The 16428-nt window shown below is 33.7% G+C and overlaps 1 protein-coding gene across 2 annotated transcripts; it reads left to right on the forward strand.

Annotated features, from left to right (window-relative positions):
• Positions 1-1783: 1783 nt before the first annotated feature.
• Positions 1784-12528, forward strand: LOC124536220 (sodium-coupled monocarboxylate transporter 2-like). Of its 2 annotated transcripts, none has more exons than XM_047112710.1 (10): positions 1784-2175; positions 4151-4275; positions 5051-5203; positions 5726-5945; positions 6345-6615; positions 8620-8708; positions 8781-8889; positions 9524-9685; positions 10406-10587; positions 12215-12528. In XM_047112710.1, the coding sequence occupies exons 1-10, from the start codon at positions 1976-1978 to the stop codon at positions 12507-12509; spliced, it is 1806 nt and encodes a 601-aa protein (XP_046968666.1). In that variant the 5' UTR covers positions 1784-1975; the 3' UTR covers positions 12510-12528. The 2 variants fall into 2 exon arrangements, with proteins under 2 accessions (XP_046968666.1, XP_046968665.1); XM_047112709.1 differs by having other exon boundaries at positions 1788-2175; positions 12212-12528.
• Positions 12529-16428: the final 3900 nt, after the last annotated feature.

The following is a 16428-nucleotide window of genomic DNA, read 5'->3' on the forward strand; positions in this document are numbered from 1 at the left end:
AATTTCTCTCTAACACCATCCTGCTCGCTCTTAAACGTTACATATTTAACCATCTCTGTCTATCATTTTCTCAACTGAGCTCTCCCGCCTCCTCCTTCGTGAAACTTCCGTTTGTTCGGGTGGTTCTGTAGCCAGTATTTTGAACAAGAAATATTTGTGATATTGTGTATTAGATGATTTGTGTATAGGAATGTATGTTCGGGCGAAGTAATGGTACATTTGGTTGAATAATAGTCCTTAAGTTATGTGACATAAATATAACTGTCCCTTACCTATACGTAGGTCTATACAATATAACGTCGGATGTACATTGAGTGAATTTTTCGCGCTATTAAACAGAGAAGGTGATTCTATAAGGAAATGATTTAAAGTTTCATAAAAGACACTTTAAAGTTATTGCTTTTAACTTGGTACTACCGTATACAAGCGTAATATAAAATACCAAATGAAAATACAGATTATAAATTATACTAAAATAAACCTTTTTTTTTTTATTTCTTTCGTTTTTAAATGTATCTGACCCATTGATAAAATAAGTCATATTATTGTCTATAAAAAAAAGATATGTATCGTATTAATTTATTTACTTTAGATATGCACGTATAAGGGTTTAAGTAAAGACTATGTACGAGTCGCTAGAAGAGGTGTAGGCATAATATTCTAATGTCTGTGAAAGCGGCACGCCATCCATAATAATATAACCCTTTCCTCCCCAAACACATATAACAGGGAAGACAAGTCACATACCAATAGTCAATTACTATAGATATACTTCTAGTGTAGCAATATACATAAAAAGATTATATAACACGTGAAAAATTTGAATTTGGAATACACAGAATATTCAGACTTTAAATGTAAATTCACTAAATCGAAATTCAAAATGAAATTGATTTATTGGTATTATATAATAACTAAAATTATGTACACAGATTAATAATTGGTCGCATTAAAACTTTTTTTATTTGAATGTTTTTTACATTTGTTAACTACCAATTAAATAATTAGTGATAAAATACTACAATTTGAAAATGTTATGTTAACTCAGTAAAATAATTAAATAACGCCATCTCACGGATAGCTTAAAAACTAAATGCAGCTGCACACAAAACTCGAATCGGTTCGCTCATTTCTATAAAACTCGATAGATAGCGCTTTCGTCCTTAGCAACACGATACTGAACTAGTTCACATGTGAAGCAGAAGATGTCGCTTTTTTAAATTAATAGGGTTGTACAATTATGTATTATGTTACTTTTAAAGTCATCTCAATTTCCGTCATTTTCAATAATTGTCGTTTTATTGAAAATGAAAATTAAAGAAAGAAAACAATAAATTAAAATTGAATCGTATAGGTTATAGATTCCAGTACAATCTGTTTTACATAAACAATGTTTTATATAAACTGTATTAATGTTTATTATTTATGTAAATAGTGCAAACTTGATTGGTTAATTTCTTAATTTTTTGTTATTATTTTAGTCGCAGTATTTTCACATGTTGTAAAGCCGTTGGATTCCCGAATAAAGAAAAAAATAATAACAAAGCAACTTATTCTAAATTCGAAATAGTTTGTATTGAATGACATTTTTTGTATTTTTTTTAAATATACCTACTTTTTTAAGTATATTAAGAAATAATTGCCAACCCTAATGAACAAGAAATAGTACTACGGTTCAAACAATCTTTGCTCAGAGATTTAGTTAGTACATGCGTTTATCATTTCTATCGTTTTAACTGAATATATTGTTTGACTAATGTGATGTGAAATCCTTTTCACGTTATTTGCTAAAAGATCGAGAAGAAATCCGTAGTTGTTTAGCTTTTATCTTTGTTATAATATCATTCTATGACTCTATTGTTGTTGATTTAAAACCGATATGAATTTATTCGCAACATACATTCCGTCACGGCACGTTGTATTTAAACATTTTCCGTATTACATTATAACGTAGGACAATTATTTACATATAAAAATGAGAAATTCAACGATTCAAGTGTCTCCGTTATATTTCAACGTGGCTGAATATTGCTTGTTTGGAATTAACTTGGGTGTTGTGATCGGTATCATATTATATTTTTTGTTCGTGAATAATAAATACAATACTGTATCTGGTTTCCTTTTCGGCGGGAAGAATATGTCGATTGTATCGATTTCTTTGGGTTTGATTGCTAGGTAAGTGCCTTATAATGCCACATTTTTCTTTAATTATTATATAAGCTGTAAATACATAATTATTTCTCTATTTAAACAAATATAAACTGGATATTGAACATTACTTCTTGGTTATAAATGTATATGAATATATGATTATTATGTAAATTAGCGTCTTTTGTGAGCGGATAAGCTGATGATGATAATGAATTCGTACTGTACTTGTCTTCAGTATCCGACTGGCATTTACGACATTCAGTAGAGAAAGCAAATTGCACTGCAAAGAGTAGAACATTCTAGAGTTATAATATACTAATTTTTTATATGTGATTCGAAGGATGTGCCGTAACTGGATCGAAAACGAACCATTTATTTCGATTTATTTGTAGCGACGAATATTCAAAAATATGTAGAGCCTATTCCAATTGAAAATCAAGTAGATATTAACAAGCCTTAGATTATCGTACACCATTCGACTTGGTAATAGCTATGTTATATTATATACTGAAACAGTTATTGATTAACACTTATATATTTATATATAATTCAACGTTAATTGTGTCTTCTTAATATATACAAATATAAACCTAAAATATACTTCAAAAGGTCTACATTAAAATAGCATTTCTCGCGAATATATTTGAAGTTTGTCTTTTCAGGACCTCAATCAATGATATCACATTAATTCAGTGTCAAATATATTTAATCGTCTTCAGTTCTGTCGTAGTTGGAAAAGGTTTAGATAGGTTGACTGCCTCTTCGGTCTAGCGGCTTGATATAAGGCAACGTATCCTGAGGTCCTGGTCAAACCCTAGGTCGAGGAGATAACAAATTCTTAGACCTGCTTGTCGAAATTTCTTCCCGTGCCCGTATAGCCGTTGGTTCCTGACTTCTTTAAAGTCAGGTTGTATTTGCCGTTCCATCGTATTAGGGAGGGATATTGAGAGGGATAGAATAGAGGGTGCACGTATCTTCACGCTCACACATTGTGTATATCATGGCCTGCGTAGATGGTTGGTCTTCAATACGATTGGGTGCCATAACTGAAATCGACCTGATAACATCATAGGTTTTGGTATTTCATTGTCTGTGATCTGTTCTGTTAACTTCTTTATTAAAGAATTAAAATTATAGTTATGAAAATGTCGAATCATTTTGCGAACCACGTAACGAAATTAAAGTTAAACGTAAATCATAAAATTCGACAGAAATAAACGGCAACTTGAGTAGTCGGAGCAATTAGAAAAGTCACCAATTTAATTTTCTGATTAAAGAGTGAAACCACTTCTTGGAGTACAGAAAATTTGATCATAGATTTGATGACTATTATAATGCTTAATTATGTTTGTGGATACAATTACAAACACAGCTAATTACCATCACCCCCTTCAAAACCTTCTTATTCTTGAAGAAGCTATCATAGGGTTACAGCTTACAAAGTGACAGCCAGCCGATAGGCGATACAAAATTCTATTTTGATGTCATCAATGAGGCTGCTTTTGTTTTATGAATGTCGTTTGATAGTGCTCTAAAACAAATCAAAGTTTTATCCAGTTCAAACCAGTTTAATCCGGTAAATTTATAGAGTTTTATATATTATAAGTATAGATGAATTATATATGATAGAGCGTTAAATAGGATCGATGTTATGGGAATAATAATGAGCAGAAATGACCCAGTGGTTAGAACGCGTGCATCTTAACCGATGATTGGTTCAAGCCCAGGCAAGCACCGCTGATTCTTGTGCTTAGTTTGTCTTTAGAATTCATCTCGTGCTCAGCGGTGTGGGAAAACGTCGCGAGGCAACCTGCATGTGACAAATTTCATAGAAATTCTGCCACATGTGTATTCCACCAACCCGCATTGGAACATTGTGGTGGAATATATTCCAAACCTTCTCCTTAAAGGGAGAGTAGGCCTTTAGCCCAGCAGTGGGAATTTACAGGCTGTTGTTGTATGGGAATACCAAATTTTATTAAGATATTTTTGTTTTCAGTCACTTGACCAGCATAACGTTACTGGGTGTGCCAGTAGAAATATATCTAAGAGGCACGCAGTACTGGGCTTCAGCGCTGTCTCTTATCTTTGTGACTTTCTTAACGGCTGTAATTTATTTACCTGGTAAATATTTTGTTAATGTATCATTTCTATTTATAAACAAATAAAAATCATCGGTCACGTCACTTGTGATTTTATAAATAAAGACGTTACAAATAATAAGAAAAGCCTTTGTTCATAAAAATCTAAATTTATTTTGTTGAGTATTTTTTGTTTTTTTTTTTTTGAGATCCAAGGTAAAATGTTATTGAATCGTTATCGAACTAAATATTTTTTTGGTAAATCAAATCGCGAAGGATTATGTAGGTTATTGTGCCGCCCTGTTCCTATACAGCTCGAACCTAGGAACTCTGGGTTTGCCTTATAAGGTAGCCGAGCCAAAACCGAGAGCCGGAAGTAACGAGGAAGCACACCAATCAAGCAGTTATCAAATATTTTCATTGTGGTTATCTTTTTTATTTAACGCGTGCCGTTTCCGTTATTTAGCCAAACAATATCTTCAAACTTTGGATAAAAACGAATCACATACATTCATAATGAACATTAAAAATGTTTGGAATTGATTTACGGATTGTTTTATTCTAAATTCTAATTCGTAGTCATATTAAAAAAAGATATACATAAGTTTACTCAGTACATATAACAGAAGCAGATCATTATTATGTCGGAAACGTTTCATTCGACCGTTACACAAAAAACGTTGCGACGCGAAATCGACCTTGAAATTTCACTCTAAGAACGACTCTCACTTGAAAAATAATCAGTAAACAGATCTTTAAATATTAGATAAATATGAATGAAAAAATTGCCTATCTTAAAAACGTGTAATTTTTTTTAGTATTCCATAGACTTCAGCTATCATCGAGCTTCGAATATTTAGAAATAAGGTTTTCTACCCACACACGGACGGTTGCAGCGGTTTTGTTTGTTGTTAGTAAGCTGATGCTGCTGCCAATTGTGCCATATGTACCTCTACTAGCATTTCGATTGGGTGAATAAATTGCATATAATGTTTTTTACTCGTTAAGGGGGAGAAAACGAAAAAGTGGTTAGAACGTAAGCTGTACGCTCGATCTGCAATCCTCAATTAAGATCGATTGCAGATCGATCGTTCAAGCCCAGGCAAGCATCACTCTATTTTCATGTGCTTAATTTGTTTTCATAATTCATCTCATACTCGGTGATGAAGAAAATCATCGTGATGTGAATTCATGTTTAGTTTCAATGAAATTCTGTCACAACAGCTCATTGAAGCTCCAGTGGAAGGGCCACTCAGAGCAAGAGTTGTCCTTCGCTTAATTTACCTATATATTTTTGCTCAAAAATTTCACAATAAAATTGAAGGAAAACATGTCAAATAGTCAACATTCGATCAACAATTAATCAACTTCGTTAATGATTTTTCAAATAAGGATACAGAAAATATATGTATTTGATATAATAATAATAGTGTTACGCTGTACCATTTAGGTATGATAACATACATAGAATTTGTTTATATTTTCATTTGCAGTTACAAATCCACTGGCTAGTCGTATAACGGCTGTAATATGCGTTGCGTGTTCCACGCTCATCGCCATTGGAGGCCTTCGTGCTATAATCAGCATTGGCATCGTGACCACTTTCCTGGCATTGGCTGGTACTGCATTGCCGAGTGGTCTGGCATTACTGCCAATGGGATTTAAGAGGATGTGGGAAATATCCAGCCATGGAAGTAGATTAGTCTTCTATGAGTGAGTCAGCATAAAATTAATACGAATACTTATCCTTGCATTCCTGCTAAAAGAGCTATAAATATATTCATATATATCATCTAGAGGACTCTGCAGTATTGGTCAGTATGTACAAATGTATATATTATAAAGGCGACATTGACTTTGTCCGTCTGCCCATTTGTCCGCCTGTACAAAAAAAAGACGTAAGATTGAATGCCCTGAAAGTCATGGACTATTTTTTTTTTAAAACCAACCCTTAAATGCGAGCTACAACTATCATTATTATGTACAAAGACTGCTTGTCTACAAAGGTGTAGACTGTAGTTTTAGAAAAATAAAAAATCATTAACATTAGTTGCTGTTTTAAATTTAATAAAGATGAACTAAAAATATTACAAAACATTGCTTTTATTCCAGCCCGGATCCGGAACTAGCTCATCACACATCCTTCTTCGTGGTCACATTGGCCCTTAGCACGAACTGGCTTTGGAAAATAGCCCTAAGCCAATCATCTGTGCAAAAGCTGTTAGCGGTCCCGACAATCAGCAAAGCGAGGATATGTTTAGCAATATCATGTGTTGGAATAATACTCATGAAGATGTTGTCTTGTTTTCTGGGACTAGTAATATACGCTTGGTTTGCCGGCTGTGATCCATTACTCACTGGACAGATTAAAAAACACGAACAGGTAACATAAGAAAACTCTTACGTAAATATAGAATCATTGGCATAGATAACATACGTGTGCAAAAGATTTAAGACGTTAATTAATTTTAAAATTAGAACATCAAAATTGAAGTGAAGTCATATCATATCTTATCCAATAATAATTCACGAAAGGAAAATCTGAATATGCTTAAGCCATAAAACCCCTTAACAATGTAATACAAGGTCCGGTTAAGAATGTCGATTCTGCTGTGAGAAATATATAATGTAGTTAAATTTGGAAGGATAATATCTGGTATAGAAATCAATGTATACTCACTCCACGCAGTATCAACATTCAAAGATTTCCTCCTCTTGATAATCATTATAGTTGTCACTCTCAGGAATTTTCAGTTTACCTTGAGGGTCGACTTTTAAATTATGACTTCGGGTGTTTTAAATAAGTCTTTCTAATATTTATGATACATAACTACTGAAATTTTTTGTTTACGTGAAAATCTAATAAAATCGCTTTTATTGCTCATCATTCTTAAAACTTCACTAAAAATATAGACGTACGTTTGTGACTAATTGACCAAAATGCGGAACCAAACCCTGAGGACTTTGTGATTTTTCTATTAACGGAACTAGCCTACTATTAAGTATCTACTTATTGAGTATTTGAGTTTGAAAATACATCAACATATCTTTCGACATCATATTAACATTATCATATTTTGAATGACTTATAACGTAATTAACTACCTTGACCCATTAAATTTAATTTTCAATGTAATATAATAAACACGACGTGGAAAACTAATAGACACTTATTAAAAAAATTCTTAGTAGTTATTGTCTTTTTAAGAGCTGAGATGGCCCATGAGATGGTGGTTAGAAGGCGTGCATCTTAATCGATGATTTCGGGTTCAAACCCAGGCAAGCACCACTATATTTATGTGCTTAATTTGTGTTTATAATTTATCTCGTGCTTGGCGGTGAAGGAAAACATCGCGAGGAAACCTGCATGTTGTGTCTAATTTCATCGAAATTCTGCCAAATGGGCTTTCCACCAACTCGCATTGGAACATCATGGTGGGATATGTTCCAAACCCTCTCCTTAATGGCAGAGGAGGCCTTAGCCCAGCAGTGGGTAATTTACAGGATGTTACATTACTTTACTACTATAGTCTTCTTATAGAAGATACATCTATCATCGAAAAAAAAATTGTTAAGGTTGCGCACAAAATCACACAAACTCATATTACGCCCACAGAAGTCTCTATTCGAAAATCTTGCAAAATTAGTGATTCATCTCATTGTAATCTCGCTAATCTATATTAATTTTATAAATGTGAAGGTAACTCTGCTTATCTGTGTGTCGCTCTTTCACGACCAAACCGAACTGAATTTGTTGTAATTTGGTATGAAGTAAATCTGAACTCCAAGAAAGAACATTGGTTACTTTTTTCCCTTCAACGGGAGCGAAACCGCGGGCGACTACTAGTATATTATATGTAATCCCAGTTCATTGCCCATAGTAACAGCCTGTAGATTTCCCACTGCTGATATAAGGCCTCCTCTTCCATTAAGGAGAGTGCTTGGAACATATTCCTCCACGCTGTTCCAATGCGGGTTGGTGGAATGCACGTGTGGCAGAATTTCGATGAAATTAGACACATGCAGGTTTCCTCACGATGTATTCCTTCACCGCCGATCACGAGATGAATTATAACACAAATTAAGCACATATATAAAGTGGTGCTTGCCTGGGTTTGAGCCAGCAATCATCGGTTTAGATGCACGCATTCTAACCACTGGGCCATCTCAGCTCATTGCCCATAGACCCAACTGGATAGTGTCCAGATGTGTCCATATGCTGACTTGCCGCGTTGCCGATTCGCGAATTTGACCTGACTATTTACATTCAAAATAAAGTCTAGGAGAAAATAGTATATTAGTAGAGAAAATAGTATATAGTAGAGAAAATAGTCTATAGGAGAAAAAAGGATATTTAAAACTAAAAGATATTTTTATTGTATTTCAGTTAGTACCTCATTTCCTGAATCACTTATCAACAATGTTCCCAGGGATCTGTGGTATCTTTATAATATCTATCTTTAGCGCGACTACAGGGTACGTAATTACTATTACAGTTTAATGACTCTCCGTGTACGTTTGTTTAATAAGATAATAGTGTTGTTACAGGTGTATTGCGTCTATCATAAATTCAATATCAGGGGTAGTGTTTGAAGAATTTATACGACCGTGGATGCCACAGAGTACAAATGAACAAGCTTGCTGCAAAATTATGAAGGTTATACTTTTTCTAATTCACTCTTATTAAATAGTGTTTTTTATCAATGTATGTAACCATTTACAACGATAACATATCATATCCAGTAGTAACCAGTAAGATAGATATTTTTGCAAATATGTATTTAAAATTGACGGTTGACGCTCCACGAAAGTACTAGCAAAACCCAATGATATTCTAATAAACAAATATGTTATATCCATACTAAACAACAGAAAGAAGTGTGCCGCGCCGGGGACCGTTTATTTTAGTTTATTTTTACATTTAGTTAAAAGTGAAAAGGATAGCTTGATAAAAACAATAAGTAGAAGGGTAACTAGATGTTTTAATACTGTAACGTATTACTACGTAAAACAACTAAAGGCAAACGTCCCAATTAGGACGTTTTCTAGTCTTCACTTTTTGCGCGTTTTCTAGTCTTCACATATTTGTTTACTACAACATCATTGGCAAAACCTCTTTCGTGTCTCGTCAAAATCGGCTATTTTTTAGTATCTTATTATTATTATTATCATTGAAGAGATGAATCCGCACTTGACGCCAATAATTAATTTCCAATCACCATTTCTTACAAAGAAAGTATAAGTTGATGTCCATGATACATATTGTTTAGAATTATCGTTATTATTTTTAGTTTCTGTGCATTATGGTTGGTCTATACTGTGCTTGTGTAGTGTGGCTAGCTCGGGAACTAGACCGTCTCCAGCACGTGGCTTCCGGGGTAACGGGTGTAACTGCAGGAACTCTTCTTGGCCTTTTTACTCTGGGCATTGTCTTCTCACGAGCGAATTGTTCTGTAAGTAAAAATAAACTTGTATCAAAATTAATTTTATTTATTTTTAGTTTAGTTATAAGCGCCATCTATCAAAATAAACTTGAACTACTGGTAATGTTTGAATCATGCTGATTTGTCTGATATTATTCTCCGATGTAATATACCGTAAGGGAGATAGATGGCGCTGTAAATTAAAAAGTTGGTCGTGGAGATTATGAGTAACTAGTAATAATAGTATTTCTTTATAAAAAAATCCATTTATATTGCTACATAAATGGATATTTTTATTGTTTTAAAACTGAATAAATATAAATTAAATTTACTTATTGACATTTTAACAACAACATGAGTATAAAATAAAATCATATGTAATCTACATTATGTTAATGTATCCATATTAATAACGTAAATGACAAAGTTTGTTTTTCTGTTACACTGAACCGAATTAGATGTTTAAATTACTAAACATCTAATTCGGTTAATTAACTATGAAACAACCTTCAACGATCACACAGGTGACAACTAGTACACTAATAATACGAATAAAGTAATAACATACCGCGAAATGATTTTAATAAATAGATTCATATGATAACTGCTTTTTAAATACTGTGTTCCAAATTTAAAATCAATTGTAAATTTTGAAATCAATATAGACAACATCGACAGCCGTTACTCAAACTTAACTCCAAAAAGGGAAATCGTTTATATGCAGAATAAATAAACTCCATACATTTTCAGGGCGCCTTGAGCGGATGTCTCTTGAGTCTCGTACTCTGTGGCTGGCTGCTCATAGGGGCTGAGAACGCTCTAGCCACGGGGGCATTGACCTTCCAGGGTAAGCCGTTAGTTACCACTGGATGCGGAAAAGCCAACTTCACACACATTTTGGTGAATGTGACAACAGTAATACCGAACGCTGCGTGAGTAAAATTTCCATTAAATAGATTATTCGTAGCGTGAAATTTCGTTGCACTAATTGGTGTTTGATGTTTCAAAGGATTTCGGTTCGTTTTAAGTATAACTACGATATGCACGTATTTTTAAAGGTATAGAATTTTAATAGGTACATACGTTTCATGATGTTCAATTTTTTATGCGCATATGACACAACTTAGACGTAGCATCGGCAAAATTCGCAAAACCGATCACTGCCGAATTACACAACCAATAGAAATAGCTCCCTATCGCGCCATTCGACGCTATTCGACGCTATTCGTCGCTATAGATTGCGTCAGTTCAACCCGAGAAAGCAAATCGACGTGTCAAATTGACGAATGTATTAGGTCACATGATATTACACGTTGTTACGTTTGTGTAAACATCATATTCACATAAGAAATAAATATTGATAATTTGGGATGGCGTACTTAATTCGGATGTGATCGGTTTTACGAATTTTGCCGATGCTACATCTAAGTTGTGTCGTACTGTACTGTGTTATTTTTTTTCTTTTAGAAAATAGAAGGTAATTTTTTGTCTTTATTTGATTAAATAAGAGATTTCGTTACACGGTGAACACGTCATCTCATTCGTTCCTAACTTAAGTGACAACTCAACACTCTCATGTACAACCCTGGTCATCTTTTTTTTGTCTGTCTTAATATTGCCACAAATAAAATTATATTTAAAAGATCGATGCCGCCTCACACCAAAGGTTTAATTAATGTCTTATTATTTTACCAGTTAATTTAATTATTTTGACCTCCGTGGTCGAGTAATATGTACACCGGTTTTCATGGGTAAGCAACTCCGAGGTCCCGGGTTCGATTCCCAGCTGAGTCGATATAGAAGAAGTTCATTAGTTTTCTATGTTGTCATGGGTCTGGATGTTTGTGTTACCGTCGTTACTTCTGATTTTCCATGACACAAGTTTAGCTTCTTACATTAGGATCAGAGTAATATATGTGAAGTTGTCCCATATTTATTTTTATTGTATTTTATGAATGTTATCAAATTTTGACAATCAATTTGGTTTAAAAAAACGCAAATAAACATATTAGTTATATTACGAAAGCGACGCGTTAAAGATCGCCGTGGAAGTTATAATCTTAGTTGGCCAACTTCGGTGATATCGACTTGAGCTAAGTTTTATTTCCCTCTTATTAAAACTTTTCCCATATTACAACTTACTATTACCCGATTCACGTAGTTTTATGAGTTTTTCTCGACTCTTTTACTCGTTGGATGACTTTAGCATTACTAACTATTGTTTGACTGTCGCTAAATTAAAAGTCGAAACGAATTCGTATTAATTATAGCAGGAACGTTATTTTAATGCTCTATTATCTCAATAATATGTATTGCAATATGTGGCAGAAGGGAAAGTTTGTATCAAAAAGGCTTTATTGAAAAGTTACATATGAAAACGTTACATTCAACCTTGAAATAAAAATACTTCACTTTTAGATTCAGACTGCACTTATGTCTGCGGTTACCCTACGCGTATTGAACTTCATTAAACAAAATTTGTCTGTATACATGATAATTTTTTTTGTAAATGTATTTTTTTATGTATGTTTTTCACATGGTGATTTTGTTTTTTAGCAGGCAATTGCCAACAAAACCACTTCAGTCTCTCTTTCGGATATCCTTCACGTATTGTCCGTTTGCTGGCGCTGTGGCTGTTCTTCTGATTGGAGTTCCCATGAGCTACCTCACTGGCAAGTCGAAGGTCGAGTCAATGAACCCTGATGTCTTCTGTCCCCTTACACGGAGCTTCCTCCATAAGTTACCGGATCGAAGCGCAACGGTGTCTTTAGAACTTCGACCCCCCAATACCCAAGATGTATACATGGCTTTAGATGAAGCTTTAAAACATTTGAAAGATGTTATAGATCGATAAATAAAGACTGTGATTTTAATTATTTTTTTTTTACTAAATAAATTTTACCCATTTATAGAATTCAGCACAATTTGACCGCACACCGCGATCCTGTATAACTACATATACTTACATATAATAAAATTGAAGTGACTTTTTAATATTAAAATAACCGCTTCTTACCAAATGCATATATACCTACATAATATGTACACTTCTCTGTCAAGTCAGAATTCAGATGCCAACAACATCACATAACAAAAGCCTAATAAGTTATAATAAAATCCGCGAACCGAATAAAAACTTTTTTGTTAAATTCAAACGCGCCTGCGGGCAATGCTCATAATATATATGTTTGTTAGTTATTAGGTTATTTGGCCTTTCATGTTTATATTAACAAAACCTGCTCTATAATGTAACTAAAAAAATTAAAACCGAAATGCAGATATGAGGTTCTATATAGAATTGACTAAGGAAGGTAAACGCCGTGAGGGAATGACGTTTCACAATTTGACGCGATCATCATATTTACCATCATTTTTCATTACTCGTACGTTATAAGGATGATATATTGCATGTCATGAAGTCGTTTACCTGATCCAAATTCGCCCTCATAAACATTATCATTCGTCATTTTTCGCCTCATTCATTTCGTCGGCTAATCTTAAGTGAAATTGATGGTTCATGAAACCTATATAAAATTGTTTATATAAATATATATTATTTAATCGTGGTAGTAGGGCAAGTACGTCTCGGTAAGTACTGTTTATCAGATATTCTACCGCTACACAGCAATACAGGTTTGTGTTCTCGTTAGAACACTGAATGGTCCACTGTAACTAAAGACTGAAATATCTTAAAGAACTCATGACAATGGGCAGTTGTGATCATTTACTAATAGGTGGCCTATTTGCCTGTCCGTCTGCTTATATGATATAAAAAGTATCAATAAATATTGCATCTATTTATTTTCGCATTGGTAATGAAAGAATTGTTATTAGTTGTTACTTTCGAATTGTTTTGGTAACGGACTGTAAGTGTACCATTAGTGGGCAAAGATATATTTTAAAGAGATGACTTGTATATTATATGTGGCAGAATTTCATCCTTTAGATGTATGCTGCAGTATGTATTATTTTCAGCACAAAATTAAATTTAAACGCAAATCAAGCTCCTGAAAACTCAGCAGTGCTTCTCCAGGTAACACGCATTCTTTGATTAAGATACATGTCACTCACGCACTTGGCCATCTCGCCTCTATTCGTATAAAGTTAGGAATTCAAAAATGTTGTTCTTAGTTCGGTCTTATTCTATTTTTGTTACCTTAGAAATCGGTAATTTACTTACCGAATTGGCAAATCCTCTCTTTTGCTTGGGAGGTTATACTTCCTGTTGGTCCCGCTTAGTTATTCAAAAGAGTAAAACCCATCATATTCTTTGCAGTCGTTTTTTTATTTATTAAATATAATATTGTTTTCTGGTTCTGGACTTAAGGTAGAATTTGTCATCATTTCGATTTTCATTTACAAAAAACAATTAAAGTAACAGCCTATTAAATTTCCTACTGCTGGGCTACGGCTTCAAATTAGACACATGCAGGTTCCTCACGATGTTTTCCTTCACTGCCGTGCACGAGATGAATTATAAACACAAATTAAGTACATTTATATGTGCTGTAGTGGTGCTTGCCTGGGTTTTAACCCGAAATCATCGGTTGAGGTCTTTTCATTTACACTAATTTTATTATACTTATTCATATTATATCAATTGAAATTTTATTTAACAATAGAATGTGATAATTCGCTATCACTGCCAAAGTATTTTAAAACACAAAGCTCAAGTTCCAGACACGTATGTTAAACAAAGAGATAACATCTGCGAATGCGTGCGAGGTTTTAGACACGCCACATTAATTCCTAGACCGCTGCCTACTGTCTCGAGTATTCATTTTCGATAAAATGCCTCATGTGCATAACCCTAAGCATTCGAAAACCAACCATTACACATTCGTTATAAGGTTGAATATAAGTGTATTCGTTTAAAATTCAGAAGTTGGCGACTTTATCAGAGCTAAGAGGCGTTTTTTGCCTGAAATAGGGGGACGCTTTGAATCGTAAAGGGAAAACATATGTTGCGGTAGGTAGAAGACAAAAAAATGTCGGTAGTTTATGGCCGAGATTTAAATTGATATACAATTTAAAATATATGTGACCAAAATACAATTTAATGCCAGAAAAATCATGTAGAATTTCGCAGTAAATGCAGGTAGGCAGGCAGGTGGATATAAGGACCACCTAAAACGATTATTATTAGAGCTTCTGATTTGATATTATGATAAGAGAGGATCTGCATGACTAATAGCTTTGTGTGTTCGGCGGGAGTTTAAGTAATAAAAATAATAACAGCCTGTAGCCTTCTGGGCAAAGGTCTCCTCTCACTTCGAGGAGAAGGTTAGGAGCATATTCCACCACGCTGCTCTAATGCGGGTTGGTGGATTCACACGTGGCAGAATTTCGTTGAAATTAGACACATGCAGTTTTCACTATGTTTTTCTTCGCCGCCGAGATCGAGATGAATTAGAAACACAAATTAAGCACATGAAAATTTAGTGTGTCTTGCCTGGGTTTGAACCCGCAATCATCGGTTAAGATGGAAGCTCAACCACTGGGCCATTTCGCCTCTCAATGTATACGGTGGCGGTAGTATACCCTTACGAATATCCTAGCTCTGGGCGCTGCGGATGATCTCTATGAAAGAATAAACGTTTGAAATAGTCCGACACGAGACTTGAACCCAATACCTTAAAAACTTCCAAATTTGGTACAAACAAACGAGGCAGTCATCTGAATTAGGAAGGGCGTTTTATAAACAGTCTGAAGCAATCTCAGCGATTTTCCAAAAGAAAGTCGTCTCAAAATTACGAGACAGAAATGTTCTTCTAGAGAACAATGACTACCGACTAAATTTCTCGACGTTGCACATTTCTCCCTGTACCCTGTTCAAGATCTTGATCCCTGTATGTCTGAATTATTCAGCGGAAATGACTACGTACATGGAAAACAGACGGTTGATTCACTCATTAGTATTTATACTTCAGAAAATGAAGAATAAGTAATAAATTATATTACGATAGTCGAAGCTAGTGAATTAAGGTAATATGATAGATCCCAATGATTATCAGTTTTTATTTTATTTATTTATTTATTTAACCCATTACAACTTGCTTAGCGCTAATATTTGCAATAAATACATATAACATTTATTTTATATAGAAAAGTAACACTTAAGTTATTAAAATATACTGTACATTAACACCCGTATTTATAGACAAGTAACTACTTGATGCTAAGTCATTTCTTAATGAAGTCATTACTTGAGATTAGAATTCTTAATTACCAAATTATATTCTATAATCGAGCAACACCCATTACTTACTTGAGCAAATGTTTAAGTCATACTTGACGTTTAGTTGTGAATTCTATGTGGCAACACTTCGCGCCTGCGTTTCGTTTCATTAATAGGTAAACATAAAATCTAAATTATTTAACACGATCTAGCAATAACCTTTTGGATTTTACTTTATTTGATATTCATATTAGTAATAGAGTTATTTAAAGTATATCTATTTGTACAAATTAAATAATAATTTAATCGGTACAAAAAATAATGTTAGGAGAGACAAAACGTTTGACATGATATAACCTTACCAAATTTAAATGTTTACTTTTACCTCCGGGTTATATGACGACTCGTGATTTTTTACTTAGAAAGGTTTATGCATTCATTTCTTTCTTAAAAAAAAGTCCCTATCGTGTCGGTGCATTGAATTTTTTTCTGAATACCTTTTGCCAATAAAGTATATCTTATTATCTATACTGCGTTAATTTTAAAATGCAAGAAACTGATAGAAAAAGACCGTTTTCTACTTTAGAAAAGGATT

This window comes from Vanessa cardui, chromosome 16 (assembly GCF_905220365.1).
Source record: "Vanessa cardui chromosome 16, ilVanCard2.1, whole genome shotgun sequence".
NCBI lineage: Eukaryota > Metazoa > Arthropoda > Insecta > Lepidoptera > Nymphalidae > Vanessa > Vanessa cardui.